Source organism: Salvelinus alpinus, chromosome 7, assembly GCF_045679555.1.
Source record: "Salvelinus alpinus chromosome 7, SLU_Salpinus.1, whole genome shotgun sequence".
Classification (NCBI taxonomy): domain Eukaryota; kingdom Metazoa; phylum Chordata; class Actinopteri; order Salmoniformes; family Salmonidae; genus Salvelinus; species Salvelinus alpinus.
In genome coordinates, this window is record NC_092092.1 from 68,964,251 (window position 1) to 68,981,364 (window position 17,114).

General features: G+C 48.1%; 1 protein-coding gene across 4 annotated transcripts in view; it reads left to right on the forward strand.

Annotated features, from left to right (window-relative positions):
- Positions 1-17,114, forward strand: part of LOC139581599 (storkhead-box protein 2-like) — a 112,961-nt gene that overhangs the window by 81,769 nt on the left and 14,078 nt on the right. For all 4 annotated transcript variants that reach the window (XM_071411537.1, XM_071411534.1, XM_071411535.1 and 1 more), the window contains exon 2: positions 11,887-12,039. In XM_071411537.1, the coding sequence (XP_071267638.1) occupies positions 11,907-12,039 (133 nt within the window). In that variant the 5' untranslated portion in view covers positions 11,887-11,906. The remainder of the gene's footprint in view (positions 1-11,886; positions 12,040-17,114) is intronic.

Consider the following 17,114-nt stretch of genomic DNA (forward strand, 5'->3'; position numbering starts at 1 on the left):
TATGGACACCTGCTACTTGAACATCTCATTCCAAAATCATGTGCATTAATATGGAGTTGGTCCCCCTTTTGCTGCTACTCTTCTGGGAAGGCTTTCCGCTAGATGTTGGAACATTGCTGCGAGGACTTGCTTCCATTCAGCCACAAGAGCATTAGTGAGGTCTGGCACTGATGTTGGGCGATTAGGCCTGGCTCGCAGTCGGCGTTCCAAATCATACCAAAGGTGTTCGATGGGGTTGAGATCAGGTCTCTGCTCAGGCCAGTCAAATTCTTCCACACTGAACTCAACAAACCATTTCTGTATGGACCTCGCTTTGTGAACTGGGGCATTGTCATGCTTAAACAGGAAAGGGCCTTCCCCAAACTGTTGCCACAAAGTTGGAAGCACAGAATCATCTAGAATGTCATTGTATGCTGTAGCGTTAAGATTTCACTTCACTGGAACTAAGGGAACCTAGCCCGAACCATGAAAAACAGGCCTAGACCATTATTCCAACCTAACTTTACACTTGGTACTATGCATTGGGGCTGGTAGCATTATACTGGCATCCGCCAAACCCAGATTCGTCTGTCGGACTGCCAGGTGGTGAAGCGTGATGTGTCACTCCGGAGAACTAATTTCCACTGCTCCAGAGTCCAATGGCGGCGAGCATTACACCACTCCAGCCAATGCTTGGCATTGCAAATGGCTGTTCGGCCATGGAAACCCATTTCATGAAGCTCCCGACCAACAGTTTTTGTGCTGACGTTGCTTCCAGAGGCAGTTTTAAACTGGGTAGTAAGTGTTGCGACCAAGGACAGACAATGTTTATGCACTTCAGCAGTCCTGTTCTGTGAGCTTGTTTGGCCTACTACTTCGCGGCTGAGCCATTGTCGGCTCCTAAATGTTTCCACCTCACAATAACAGCACTTACAGTTGACCGGGGCAGCTCTAGCAGGCCAGAAATTTGACGAATTGACTTGTTGAAAGGGTGGCATCCTATGACGGTGGCTGAGCTCTTCAGTAAGAACATTCTACTACCAATGTTTTTCTATGGAGATTAGGGCTGGGCGATATGGCCAAAATATCATATCATATATATACACTGCTCAAAAAAATAAAGGGAACATTAAAATAACACATCCTAGATCTGAATGAATGAAACATTCTTATTAAATACTTTTTTCTTTACATAGTTGAATGTGCTGACTACAAAATCACACAAAAATGATCAATGGAAATCAAATTTATCAAACCATGGAGGTCTGGATTTGGAGTCACACTCAAAATTAAAGTGGAAAACCACACTACAGGCTGATCCAACTTTGATGTAATGTCCTTAAAACAAGTCAAAATGAGGCTCAGTAGTGTGTGTGGCCTCCACGTGCCGGTATGACCTCCCTACAACGCCTGGGCATGCTCCTGATGAGGTGGCGGATGGTCTCCTGAGGCATCTCCTCCCAGACCTGGACTAAAGCATCCGCCAACTCCTGGACAGTCTGTGGTGCAACGTGGCGTTGGTGGATGGAGCGAGACATGTTGTCCCAGATGTGCTCAATTGGATTCAGGTCTGGGGAACGGGCGGGCCAGTCCATAGCATCAATGCCTTCCTCTTGCAGGAACTGCTGACACACTCCAGCCACATGAGGTCTAGCATTGTCTTGCATTAGGAGGAACCCAGGGCCAACCGCACCAGCATATGGTCTCACAAGGGGTCTGAGGATCTCATCTCGGTACCTAATGGCAGTCAGGCTACCTCTGGCGAGCACATGGAGGGCTGTGCGGCCCCCCAAAGAAATGCCACCCCACACCATGACTGACCCACTGCCAAACCGGTCATGCTGGAGGATGTTGCAGGCAGCAGAACGTTCTCCACGGCGTCTCCAGACTCTGTCACGTCTGTCACATGTGCTCAGTGTGAACCTGCTTTCATCTGTGAAGAACACAGGGCGCCAGTGGCGAATTTGCCAATCTTGGTGTTCTCTGGCAAATGCCAAACGTCCTGCACGGTGTTGGGCTGTAAGCACAACCCCCACCTGTGGACGTTGGGCCCTCATACCACCCTCATGGAGTCTGTTTCTGACCGTTTGAGCAGACACATGCACATTTGTGGCCTGCTGGAGGCCATTTTGCAGGGCTCTGGCAGTGCTCCTCCTAATCCTCCTTGCACAAAGGCGGAGGTAGCGGTCCTGCTGCTGGGTTGTTGCCCTCCTACGGCCTCCTCCACGTCTCCTGATGTACTGGCCTGTCTCCTGGTAGCGCCTCCATGCTCTGGACACTACGCTGACAGACACAGCAAACCTTCTTGCCACAGCTCGCATTGATGTGCCATCCTGGATGAGCTGCACTACCTGAGCCACTTGTTTGGGTTGTAGACTCCGTCTCATGCTACCACTAGAGTGAAAGTACCGCCAGCATTCAAAAGTGACCAAAACATCAGCCAGGAAGCATAGGAACTGAGAAGTGGTCTGTGGTCACCACCTGCAGAACCACTCCTTTATTGGGGGTGTCTTGCTAATTGCCTATAATTTCCACCTTTTGTCTATTCCATTTGCACAACAGCATGTGAAATTTATTGTCAATCAGTGTTGCTTCCTAAGTGGACAGTTTGATTTCACAGAAGTGTGATTGACTTGGAGTTACATTGTGTTGTTTAAGTGTTCCCTTTATTTTTTTGAGCAGTGTATATGGAATTTTTCAATTTTTTATGGTATGACGGAATTTGTCGGTATTTGATGTTGTTGATTAATAAAAGTTCTAAATTTGCTTCATGAGTAGTGCATGACCCTAGGGTGGCAACACATACAGTGTGGCAAAAAAGTATTTAGTCAGCCACCAATTGTGCAAGTTCTCCCACTTAAAAGGATGAGAGATGTCTGTAATTTTCATCATAGGTACACTTCAACTATGACAGACAAAATGAGAAAAAAAAATCCAGAAAATCACATTATAGGATTGTTAATGAATTTATTTGCAAATTATGGTGGAAAATAAGTATTTGGTCAATAACAAAAGTTTCTCAATACTTTGTTATATACCCTTTGTTGGCAATGACAGAGGTCAAACGTTTTCTGTAAGTCTTCACAAGGTTTTCACACACTGTTGCTGGTATTTTGGCCCATTCCTCCATGCAGATCTCCTCTAGAGCAGTGATGTTTTGGGGCTGTTGCTGGGCAACACGGACTTTCAGCTCCCTCCAGGACCTTGAAATGCTTCTTACGAAGCCACTCCTTTGTTGCCCGGGCGGTGTGTTTGGGATCATTGTCATGCTGAAAGACCCAGCCACGTTTCATCTTCAATGCCCTTGCTGATGGTAGGCTTTGTTACTTTGGTCCCAGCTCTCTGCAGGTCATTCACTAGGTGTGGTTCTGGGATTTTTGCTCTCCGTTCTTGTGATCATTTTGACCCCACGGGGTGAGATCTTGCGTGGAGCCCCAGATCGATGGAGATTATCAGTGGTCTTGTATGTCTTCCATTTCCTAATAATTGCTCCCACAGTTGATTTCTTCAAACCAAGCTGCTTACCTATTGCAGATTCAGTCTTCCCAGCCTGGTGCAGGTCTACAATTTTGTTTCTGGTGTCCTTTGACAGCTCTTTGGTCTTGGCCATAGTGGAGTTTGGAGTGTGACTGTTTGAGGTTGTGGACAGGTGTCTTTTATACTGATAACAAGTTCAAACAGGTGCCATTAATACAGGTAACGAGTGGAGGACAGAGGAGCCTCTTAAAGAAGTTACAGGTCTGTGAGAGCCAGAAATCTTGCTTGTTTGTAGGTGACCAAATACTTATTTTCCACCATAATTTGCAAATAAATTCATAAAAAATCCTACAATGTGATTTTCTGGATTTTTTTTCTCATTTTGTCTGACATAGTTGAAGTGTACCTATGATGAAGTGGGAGAACTTGCACAATTGGTGGCTGACTAAATACTTTTTTGCCCCACTGTATATTCTAAATTATATTTCCATTCTGATTGTTTTATAGTGTTCAATTCAACCTAAAATAATTTCCTGCACTCATTTCAGATCATTTCCACACTGCCACGACATGTCTAAAAATACTAGGCCTTATTTTTAACCAAATGTTGCAATTGTGATTTAGATCAAAACACTTTTGGAATCGTGGAAATAAAATGTTTATTATTAGTACATTGTTGTTTGACATGACAACGAATTAAAATGCCATGGACAAGTTATTGTGACAGGGTAGTAACCAAAGTGATGTTCAGTGTTTCCTAGGGGACCCTATAATCTTTGGTTACATTAAATCTTTATTCATATACAGTGGGGAGAACAAGTATTTGATACACTGCCGATTTTGCAGGTTTTCCTACTTACAAAGCATGTAGAGGTCTGTCATTTTTATCATAGGTACACTTCAACTGTGAGACACGGAATCTAAAACAAAAATCCAGAAAATCACATTGTATGATTTTTAAGTAATTAATTTGCATTTTATTGCATGACATAAGTATTTGATCACCTACCAACCAGTAAGAATTCCGGCTCTCACAGACCTGTTAGTTTTTCTTTAAGAAGCCCTCCTGTTCTCCACTCATTACCTGTATTAACTGCACCTGTTTGAACTCGTTACCTGTATAAAAGACACCTGTCCACACACTCAATCAAACAGACTCCAACCTCTCCACAATGGCCAAGACCAGAGAGCTGTGTAAGGACATCAGGGATAAATTGTAGACCTGTACAAGGCTGGGATGGGCTACAGGACAATAGGCAAGCAGCTTGGTGAGAAGGCAACAACTGTTGGCACAATTATTAGAAAATGGAAGAAGTTCAAGATGACGGTCAATCACCCTCGGTCTGGGGCTCCATGCAAGATCTCACCTCGTGGGGCATCAATGATCATGAGGAATGTGAGGGATCAGCCCAGAACTACACGGCAGGACCTGGTCAATGACCTGAAGAGAGCTGGGACCACAGTCTCAAAGAAAACCATTAGTAACACACTACGCCGTCATGGATTAAAATCCTGCAGCGCACGCAAGGTCCCCCTGCTCAAGCCAGCGCATGTCCAGGCCCGTCTGAAGTTTGCCAATGACCATCTGGATGATCCAGAGGAGGAATGGGAGAAGGTCATGTGGTATGATGAGACAAAAATAGAGCTTTTTGGTCTAAACTCCACTCGCCGTGTTTGGAGGAAGAAGAAGGATGAGTACAACCCCAAGAACACCATCCCAACCGTGAAGCATGGAGGTGGAAACATCATTCTTTGGGGATGCTTTTCTGCAAAGGGGACAGGACAACTGCACCGTATTGAGGAGAGGATGGATGGGGCCATGTATCGCGAGATCTTGACCAACAACCTCCTTCCCTCAGTAAGAGCATTGAAGATGGGTCGTGGCTGGGTCTTCCAGCATGACAACGACCCGAAACACACAGCCAGGGCAACTAAGGAGTGGCTCCGTAAGAAGCATCTCAAGGTCCTGGAGTGGCCTAGCCAGTCTCCAGACCTGAACCCAATAGAAAATCTTTGGAGGGAGCCGAAAGTCCGTATTGCCCAGCGACAGCCCCGAAACCTGAAGGATCTGGAGAAGGTCTGTATGGAGGAGTGGGCCAAAATCCCTGCTGCAGTGTGTGCAAACCTGGTCAAGAACTACAGGAAACGTATGATCTCTGTAATTGCAAACTAAGGTTTCTGTACCAAATATTAAGTTCTGCTTTTCTGATGTATCAAATACTTATGTCATGCAATAAAATGCCAATTAATTACTTAAAAATCATACAATGTGATTTTCTGGATTTTTGTTTTAGATTCCTTCTCTCACAGTTGAAGTGTACCTATGATAAAAATTACAGACCTCTACATGCTTTGTAAGTAGGAAAACCTGCAAAATCGTCAGTGTATCAAATACTTGTTCTCCCCACTGTAGCTAACATATTCATGATTCGCCTATTCCTCTTTGATTTAGAAGATACTGTTGCACAAACAACATGCTGATTTGCTAGCGATTTACATTAGTGGCTAACACGATTTAGCTTAACTTGCTATGAAAATACAAACTAGCTGTTTGCAGATGTAAGAAACAAACTAATATTGTAATTATAGAACGCTAGTGGATTTATATTAAGATCAAAGTGGAAACTACATTGTTGCATGGTCAAGCAACAGCAACATGCGCTCCTTGAGTGACAGGGGGCGGGACTAGGTCTGTGTGGAAAGCGGTGTGGAGAGAGAGAGCGAGAGGGATGACTCAAGTAGCAGAGTAAACTATAAAAATGGACGTTACACACGGCGTATCACATTTAACAAACCAAACATTCAAATACCGTTAAAGAAGGTAAAGTAAAAACCCAAACCGGCCGTGCATATATCGCCCAGCCCTAATGGAGATTGCATGGCTGTGTGCTTGATTTTATACACCTGTCAGCAACGGGTGTGGCTGAAATAGCTGAATACACTAATACAAAAAACAAATTTGAAGGGGTGTCCACATACTTTTGTATATATAGTGTTTCTTATTGCTGTGTTCCCAAAAGACAAGTATAAGGAATCTTATTTTCCATATAACTCTCCTGCTGTGTGTGTGTGTGTGTGTGTGTGTGTGTGTGTGTGTGTGTGTGTGTGTGTGTGTGTGTGTGTACTATATCAGTCACCATACTGTATAGCATCTGGCTGATGCCTGAGGACCTAAGTTCGACATGGTGTTTGTCAGCCAGGAGAGTATATCGTCTGATGTGACCTCAGCTCAGCCTGTTGGTTTTCTTGGTGGTTTGTGGTTCATGGTTTATAACCATTTCACTGGTTTACATTCCCAACATCCGGCTCAACAGGATATTCAAGCAGGATCTGGATTGTTCACCTTTTTATGACTTAACAGTAATGTTTGCCTTGGTATTTATTGTCATGAGTTAGGCTATGTTACACCCAAAGTGAAATTAGGATTGCCATCCTCCATGCATACCACCTGAGATTAGATCTGGGTCCCAAATGGTACTCTGTTTTCTAAATGGTGTAGGGTGTCATTTGGGACACATCAGTGCTTGGCTTGCATTAGCCCTGTTCTACCCTGTTATGATGCTGTGGTGTGAGTTGCCCTCCTACAGAAGAACAAGCTGTGTTTTGCATAATCTCTCAATAGATAGTGGACAGGGACTTTTATGCAGGTTAACTTAAATACATTTTACCTCATTTCTACCAGCGTGTTACATGTGCAACCAGAGGGGGAAAAAACCCTAGACCACAGAGACGTGTACAAAGCTCTCCCTCGCCCTCCATTTGGCAAATCTGACCATAACTCTATCCTCCTGATTCCTGCTTACAAGCAAAAACGAAATCAGGAAGTACCATTGACTCGCTCAATACGGAAGTGTTCAGATGACGTAGATGCTAAGCTACAGGACTGTTTTGCTAGCACAGACTGGCACAGACTGGCATTGAGTATTCCACCTCAGTCACCGGCTTGATCAATAAGTGCATCGTTGAAGTCGTCCCCACAGTGACCGTACGTACGTACATACCCCAACCAAAAGCAAGGTGCGGGACTCTAACCCGGACGCTTATAAGAAATCCCGCTATGCCCTCAGTCGAACCATCAAACAGCCAAAGCGTCAATACAGGATTAAGATTGAATCCTACTACACCGGCTCTGACGCTCGTCAGATGTGGCAGGGCTAATACGGACTACAAAGGGAAGCACAGCCGCGAGCTCCTCAGTGAGACGAGCCTACCAGACGAGCTAAATGACTTCTATGCACGCTTCGAGGCAAGCAACACAGAAGCATGCATGAGAGCACCAGCTGTTCCGGATGACTGTGTGATCACACTCTCCGTAGCCGATGTGAGTAAGACCTTTAAACAGGTCAACATTCACAAGGCCGCAGGGCCAGACGGATTACCAGGACGTGTACTCCGAGCATGCGCTGACCAACTGGCAAGTGTCTTCACTGACATTTTCAACCTGTCCCTGACTGAGTCTGTAATACCTAAATGTTTCAAGCAGACCATCATAGTCCCTGTGCCCAAGAACACCAAGGTAACCTGCCTAAATGACTACCGACCCGTAGCACTCACGTCTGTAGCCATGAAGTGCTTTGAAAGGCTGGTAATGGCTCACATCAATACCATTATCCCAGAAACCCTAGACCCACTCCAATTTGCATACCGCCCCAACAGATCCACAGATGATGCAATCCACACTGCCCTTTACCACCTGGACAAAAGGAACACCAACGTGAGAATGCTAGTCATTGACTACAGCTCAGCGTTCAACACCATAGTGCCCTCAAAGCTCATCACTAAGCTAAGGACCCTGGGACTAAACACCTCCCTCTGCAACTGGATCCTGGACTTCCTGACGGGCCGACTCCAGGGTGGTAAGGGTAGGCACAACAATTCTGCCACGCTGACCCTCAACACGGGGGACCCTCAGGGGTGCGTGCTCAGTCCCCTCCTGTACTCCCTGTTCACCCATGACTGCATGGCCAAGCACGACTCCAACACCATCATTCAGTTTGTCGATGACACTGGTAGGCCTGATCACCGACAACAATGAGACAGCTTATAGGGAGGAGGTCAGGGAACTGGCAGTGATCAAGACAAAGGAGATGATCATGGACTACAGGAAAGGAGGGCCGAGCACACCTCCATTCTCATCGATGGGGCTGTAGTGGAGTAGGTTGAGAGCTTCAAGTTCCTTGGTGATATCACCAACAAACTATCATGGTCCAAGCACACCAAGACAGTCGTGAAGAGGGCACGACAATGCCTATTCCCTCTCAGAGACTGAAACGATTTGGCATGGGTCCTTAGATCCTCAAAAATGTCTACAGCTGCACCTTCGAGAGCTTCCTGACTGGTTGCATCATCGCCTGGTATGGCAACAGCTCGGCCTCCGACCGCAAGGCTCTACAGAGGGACCTCTATACCAGGCGGTGTCAGAAGAAGGCCCTAAATATTTCCCAAGACCCCAGCCACCCTAGTCATAGACTGTTCTCTCTGGTACTGCATGGCAAGGGGTACCGGAGCGCCAAGTCTAGGTCCAAAAGGCTTCTTAACAGCTTCTATCCCCAAGCCATAAGACTGCTGAACATCTAATCAAATGGCTACCCAGACTATTTGCATTGACCACCCCATTTTTACGCTACTGTTACTCTCTGTTTATTATCTATGCATAGTCACTTTACCTCTACCTACATATACATATTACCTCAATTACCTCTGTATACAGCCTCATTACTTTTATTTAAAAATATATTTTTTTTTTACCTTTTATTTTGTAAATATATTCTTAAGTTATTTTTCTTAACTGCATTGTTGGTTAGGGCCTGTAGGGAAGCATTTTACTGTAAGGTCTACTCTTTTTGTATTCGGGGCGTTGTGACCAACAAAATTTGATTTGGTACATGTCAGGCCAGCGTCTGGACTCACTGTGTTTAGCATCGTCACACACTGCTCAGGTTAATTGTCTAGCCTAGCTCCCTCTTCTTAGACTGGGCATTTGTTCCAAATGTCACCCTATTCCCTATATAGGTTACCATATAGGGAATAGGGTGTCATTTCGGACGTAGCCTGGATACTAGTGGATTTCTACTCAAATTTTTGTCCTTACTTTGCCTTCTTAGTATTGTCCAGCACGGCCTTCCCTTCTCTCTGCTGGCCCCCCACAGGCAGGGTCTTCCCTTCTCTCTGCTGGCCCCCCACAGGCAGGGCCTTCCCTTCTCTCTGCTGGCCCCCCACAGGCAGGGCCTTCCCTTCTCTCTGCTGGCCCCCCACAGGCAGGGTCTTCCCTTCTCTCTGCTGGCCCCCCACAGGCAGGGCCTTCCCTTCTCTCTGCTGGCCCCCCACAGGCAGGGCCTTCCCTTCTCTCTGCTGGTCCCCCACAGGCAGTGCCTTCCCTTCTCTCTGCTGGCCCCCCCCAGGCAGGGCCTTCCCTTCTCTCTGCTGGCCCGCCATAGGCAGTGCCTTCCCTTCTCTCTGCTGGCCCCCCACAGGCAGGGCCTTCCCTTCTCTCTGCTGGCCCCCCACAGGCAGGGCCTTCCCTTCTCTCTGCTGGCCCCCCACAGGCAGGGCCTTCCCTTTTCTCTGCTGGCCCCCCACAGGCAGGGCCTTTCCTTCTCTCTGCTGGCCCCCCACAGGCAGGGCCTTCCCTTCTCTCTGCTGGTCCCCCACAGGCAGGGCCTTCCCTTCTCTCTGCTGGCCCCCCACAGGCAGGGCCTTCCCTTCTCTCTGCTGGCCCCCCACAGGCAGGGCCTTCCCTTCTCTCTGCTGGCCCCCCACAGGCAGGGCCTTCCCTTCTCTCTGCTGGCCCCCCACAGGCAGGGCCTTCCCTTCTCTCTGCTGGCCCCCCATAGGCAGTGCCTTCCCTTCTCTCTGCTGGCCCCCCACAGGCAGGGCCTTCCCTTCTCTCTGCTGGTCTCCCACAGGCAGGGCCTTCCCTTCTCTCTGCTGGTCTCCCACAGGCAGGGCCTTCCCTTCTCTCTGCTGGCCCCCCACGCGCAGGGCCTTCCTTTCGCTCTGCTGGCCCCCCATAGGCAGTGTCAAGGAAAGGAGTGATGGGAGGGAGCCAGGACCTACTACTGCTCACTTATTGCCCTTCTGACCTTTCTGAACCAGCCTCCCCCTCACCCAACCTCACCCCAGAACTAGACAAAGCTAGCAGCCTCCCCCTTGCCACCCTCACCCCAGAACTAGACAAAGCCACCAGCCTCCCCCTCACCCAACCTCACCCCAGAACTAGACAAAGCCAGCAGCCTCCCCCTCACCCAACCTCACCCCAGAACTAGACAAAGCCAGCAGCCTCCCCCTCGCCCAACCTCACCCCAGAACTAGACAAAGCCAGCAGCCTCCCCCTCGCCCAACCTCACCCTAGAACTAGACAAAGCCAGCAGGCCGCCCTCACCCTAGAACTAGACAAAGCCAGCAGCCTCCCCCTCACCCAACCTCACCCCAGAACTAGACAAAGCCAGCAGCCTCCCCCTCACCCCAGAACTAGACAAAGCCAGCAGCCTCCCCCTCACCCCAGAACCAGACAAAGCCAGCAGCCTCCCCCTCACCCCAGTACTAGACAAAGCCAGCAGCCTCCCCCTTGCCACCCTCACCCCAGAACTAGACAAAGCCAGCAGCCTCCCCCTTGCCACCCTCACCCCAGAACTAGACAAAGCCAGCAGCCTCCCCCTCACCCCAGAACTAGACAAAGCCAGCAGCTCCCCCTCACCCAATATTCCCCATTAGTGATGGGGGGTCGATACAGTGAAGTATCGCAATATTACTTTTTATGATTTTATATTAATACTGACTTCAAGTATCGGTTCTTTAAAAAACTTAATGTTAGCTAGTGCTAGTCAGCTGTACCTGTGCCAAAACTCCGCTATTTCTCATTTTATGGCTTGTTCTCCATCTTCTCTCTAAATGGGGAGCCAACATGTTTTCAGGACTTGTATTTCTTTATTTTTATTTCGGTTTCTCATTTTCTCATTGGTCTCGTTTGTCCCTCTGCAGCAACATAGTCCAATGGTAAAAAGTAAGCAATCAATCACAATATTGAATGGCATGGTGAGGTCCCTGGTAATTCCCTGCCTTATAATCCCGATATAGCGTACTACTTTTGACCAGGGCACATTTGAAACTTGACCATTTTTCTTTTCTTTTTCTATTGGAGCTGTTCCATCGACATTTTCAGTGAACTCAATGTTTTGTGATATTTACATGGAACTGTGTGTTTGACCTGGTACTGTAGTTTGACCACCCCTCTGAGCCTGGTTCCTCTCTAGGTTCCATCCGTCTAGGGAATTGTTCCTTGTCACTGTGCTTCTGCCTCTGCTTGCTCTCTGGAGTCAAGGCTGGGTAACTGGAAAGCACTTTGTGACAACTGCTGATATAAAAATGTCTATAAAAGAAATGTGATTGATTGATTGTGTGACCTCTGTGCTTCCTTCCCTCCTCTCTCAGGTGATGTGTCTCCCATCAGCATGTCTCCCATCAGCCAGTCACAGTTCATCCCTCTGGGGGAGGTGCTGTGCCTGGCCATTTCGGCCATGAACTCCGCCCGCAAGCCTGTCACCCAGGAGGCCCTGACAGAACACCTGGCAACATGTTTCCCAGGTAACAACAATACAACGTCAGTGTCTATATGTTACAGCGAACAGCAGAAATGTTTATCCTGCTAAGTTCTCAACCTCCCCAGGTAGCACACATAAAGGCAACGCTGCACCTCCGTAACCCTAACCCCTGCAGCTGTGTGCGTCATTAAAGCCAGGAGCGTTTCCTGACCACTGGAACAACTCTGGGTCATTTAGTGCTCTGTCTGAATTCATTTCCTCACATTTTCTGGATGTCACCAGATGGAGCCTACTAAATGGAGCAGCTCTTCCTCAGCCAGAGATATCTTTATGTAACCTGAGAGGAGTTATATTGCTAGCATATACAAATTAAAACAAATCTCACACAACCATGGATATTAAATCATGGGTGTAGGGGCTGATGAGAAGTTGAGAGGCTGTGTGACGAGGGATACATCTGTTCCACAGCTGACAGTACACGTGGAAACTTAATCAGGACTTTGGCCTGTTTTTACCTCACCATCGTAAAATGCTAACGATTATTATAATCATGGAAAGCTAGCTCGGAGAAGAGCTTAGTGAGATGAAGTTCACAACAGTCAGTGTTGTATTGTGAAGTGTCATTTTTATAACGGGTTAGCCTATAGTTTTCCATTACACTTGCGATAATACTGCCATTTCTCATGAAATAGCTAGTAAAGCAGTTCAATAGTTGATAACTATTAGCACCTAAATAAAATGGAATACAGTCCGGTATTAGGCCTATCTGGTTATTTAAGCTCAAAAATACTTTAAAAGATGTTGTTTTCTGTTCTCATTCAAACTAGGCTAAATCACGCTGTAGTAGCATGTACAGTCCTATAGCAAATATTGATCTGCTTTTTCCTTTAGTTATCCTGTATGTCTATTATACAGACAAAAGTACTGGGGGTCAAATGAATGCGCTCCATGCAAGCAAGGGTATTCACTCCTCAATCTGTGTCCCAAATGGCACCCTATTCCCTACAGTATATAGTGCACTACTTTACACCATGGTTCATGGGGCCCATATGGTTCATAGGGCCAATGGGGTTCACAGGGCCCACAGGGTTCATAGGGCCCACAGGGTTCATAGGGCCCACAGGGTTCATAGAGCCCACAGGGTTCATAGAGCCCACAGGGTTCATAGGGCCCACAGGGTTCATAGGGCCCACAGGGTTCATAGAGCCCACAGGGTTCATAGGGCCCACAGGGTTCATAGGGCCCATGGGGTTCATAGTAGTGTGTGCTGGGGGCTACAGCGGTCTAAGGCTCTACACCGCAGTGCTAGAGGCTACACTACAGATCTGGGTTCGATGCCGGGCTGTGTCGCAGCCGGCCGCGACCGGGAGACCCATAAGGCGGCGCACAATTGGCCCAGCGTCGTCCAGGTTTGGCCGGCTGAGATGTCCTTGTCCCATCGCACTCTAGCGACTCCTTGTGTGGGGCCGGGTGCATGCAAGCTGACTGTGGTCGCCAGGTGTACGGTGTTTCCTCCGACACATTGGTGCGGCTGGCTTCCGGGTTAAGTGAGCAGTGTGTCAAGAAGCAGTGCGGCTTGGCAGGATCGTGTTTCGGAGGACTCTTGTCTCTCGACTTTCGCCTCTCCCGAGTTCGTACGGGAGTTGCAGCGATGGGACAAGACTGTAACTACCAATTGGATATCATGAAATTGGGGGTAAAAATACAAATAGTGTGTACTAAATAGGAAATAGGGTTCAATTTGCGACGTACCCTCAGTCTGCTCCAGATGATATTATGGAAAGGTCAGTGGGGAAGGTTGTTACAGATGGGGACTAGCCTACTTGGGACAGAACTGTGACTGTTTAATGCCGGGCCTGGTTCAACCGAGCCCACCTTTCTATGTATCACTGGAAACTAAAGCATGTGATGCACGCTGAGGTAATTGAATTGCCCGCACTTAATTGTTGCACATGACTGCATCTCTGGGCAGATATGAAGTGATAACAGTGGATGTGTAGGACTGAAGATTTAAGCGGGAGGCTCCCCTAATCTCTTGGTATGCTCTGTTTTGTATACCCTGATGAACCTAAACATGATCCACGCCAGCTTGACACTGGAACACAAAGGTCATGCAGACATTGTTAGTAGGGCAACACCTTGACCCTTCACAGCTGCCCATTCAGCAGATCTTCCACCAATGGTGTGATGGCATATTGTGTTTATTTATTCTATATATTACATTCTGCAACGTTCAGAATATTGGGTCCCGTGCTGAATAAGCCGCTAGCCCATCTGCCTCCTCCTTGACCATCCAATCAGGCCCCTCTCCCCTCCCTTCCCTAGTCCCCGCCTCTGTGCTGAGTAAGTACCTTGTGTTCCAGCACCCTACGCCCCCCCCAGACAGTCTCTCTCGCTCTCTCCCTCTCCCTCTTTCTCCCTTTCTCTCTCCCCCCCCCCCCCCCCGCTGGAAGGTCAGAGCCAGTGCTGGGAGGATTAAAATGAGGAGGAGCTAATCTAGTTAGCTGTTAACTCCGTCTCAGTCCTCCCTCTGTCTGTCTCTCTCTCTGTCTCTTTCTCTCCTGCACGTTTTTTATTTTATTTAGCCATTATGGCCCCTCCCTCCAACCCGCTTTATGGCCCTTCCCTCCAACCCGCTTTATGGCCCCTCCCCCAACCCGCTTTATGGCCCCTCCCTCCAACCCGCTTTATGGCCCTTCCCTCCAACCCGCTTTATGACCCATCCCTCCAACCCGCTTTATGGCCTATCCCTCCAACCCGCTTTATGGCCTATCCCTCCAACCCGCTTTATGGCCTATCCCTCCAACCCGCTTTATGGCCCATCCCGCTTTATGGCCCATCCCTCCAACCCGCTTTATGGCCCATCCCTCCACCCCGCTTTATGGCCCATCCCTCCACCCCGCTTTATGGCCCATCCCTCCACCCCGCTTTATGGCCCATCCCTCCACCCCACTTTATGGCCCATCCCGCTTTATGATTCAGTTTGGACCCTCAGCTCAGGTGTGTGCGTGACTGTGTGCTGGCATCCTAGACACAGAGGTACAAAGGTTTATGTAGGGGAGTTTAAGTACCGCTTCATAATGGCAAATGTCATGTTTTGTCAATGTCAAGCAGACATGGGTAGTGTCCCAAACAGCACCTTATTCACTTCAGTGTACTATTTTGAAATAGGGAAAAGAGTTGCCTTTTGAGATGCACCCTTATTCCTCCGTTACTACCCCTCCATTCAGACACTTGAGTCACAAGAACAGGGCTTCCTTCCTATCTTCAGAGGAATAAGAGGAAGTTGCGTCACTTTGGTCGGCAACTAAACCCGTATGATGTAATGGCAGGCAACCTCAACCCCTAAGGCTGATCTATCATACAGACATATGTGTAGACGGGTAACGGTCTGTCTGCCTGCTTGCCAGTTTATCAATTTACACACCACCATAACCTGTCCCTTCAATTTACACACCACCATAACCTGTCCCTTCAATTTACACACCACCATAACCTGTCCCTTCAATTTACACACCACCATAACCTGTCCCTTCAATTTACACACCACCATAACCTGTCCCTTCAATTTACACACCACCATAACCTGTCCCTTCAATTTACACACCACCATAACCTGTCCCCTCAACTTGCACCACAATAACCTGTCCCCTCAACTTACGCACCACAATAACCAGTCCCCTCAACTTACACACCACCATAACCTGTCCCCTCAACTTGCACCACAATAACCTGTCCCCTCAACTTGCACCACAATAACCTGTCCCCTCAACTTACACACCACCATAACCTGTCCCCTCAACTTGCACCACAATAACCTGTCCCCTCAACTTACGCACCACAATAACCAGTCCCCTCAACTTACGCACCACAATAACCAGTCCCCTCAACTTACGCACCACAATAACCAGTCCCCTCAACTTACACACCACAATAACCAGTCCCCTCAACTTACACACCACCATAACCAGTCCCCTCAACTTACGCACCACAATAACCAGTCCCCTCAACTTACACACCACCATAACCTGTCCCCTCAACTTACACACCACCATAACCTGTCCCCTCAACTTACACACCACAATAACCAGTCCCCTCAACTTGCACCACAATAACCAGTCCCCTCAACTTACACACCACCATAACCTGTCCCCTCAACTTACGCACCACAATAACCAGTCCCCTCAACTTGCACCACAATAACCAGTCCCCTCAACTTACACACCACCATAACCTGTCCCCTCAACTTGCACCACAATAACCAGTCCCCTCAACTTACACACCACCATAACCTGTCCCCTGAACTTACACACCACCATAACCTGTCCCCTCAACTTACACACCACCATAACCTGTCCCCTCAACTTACACACCACCATAACCTGTCCCCTCAACTTGCACCACAATAACCAGTCCCCTCAACTTACGCACCACAATAACCAGTCCCCTCGACTTACACACCACCATAACCTGTCCCCTCAACTTACGCACCACAATAACCTGTCCCCTCAACTTACACACCACCATAACCTGTCCCCTCAACTTACGCACCACAATAACCAGTCCCCTCAACTTACACACCACCATAACCTGTCCCCTCAACTTACACACCACCATAACCTGTCCCCTCAATCTACGCACCACAATAACCAGTCCCCTCAACTTACACACCACCATAACCTGTCCCCTCAACTTACGCACCACAATAACCAGTCCCCTCAACTTACACACCACCATAACCTGTCCCCTCAACTTACACACCACCATAACCTGTCCCCTCAACTTGCACCACAATAACCAGTCCCCTCAACTTACACACCACCATAACCTGTCCCCTCAACTTACACACCACCATAACCTGTCCCCTCAACTTACGCACCACAATAACCAGTCCCTTCAACTTACGCACCACAATAACCAGTCCCTTCAACTTACGCACCACCATAACCTGTCCCCTCAACTTGCACCACAATAACCAGTCCCTTCAACTTACACACCACCATAACCTGTCCCCTCAACTTGCACCACAATAACCTGTCCCCTCAACTTACGCACCACAATAACCAGTCCCCTCAACTTACGCACCACAATAACCAGTCCCCTCAACTTACACCACCA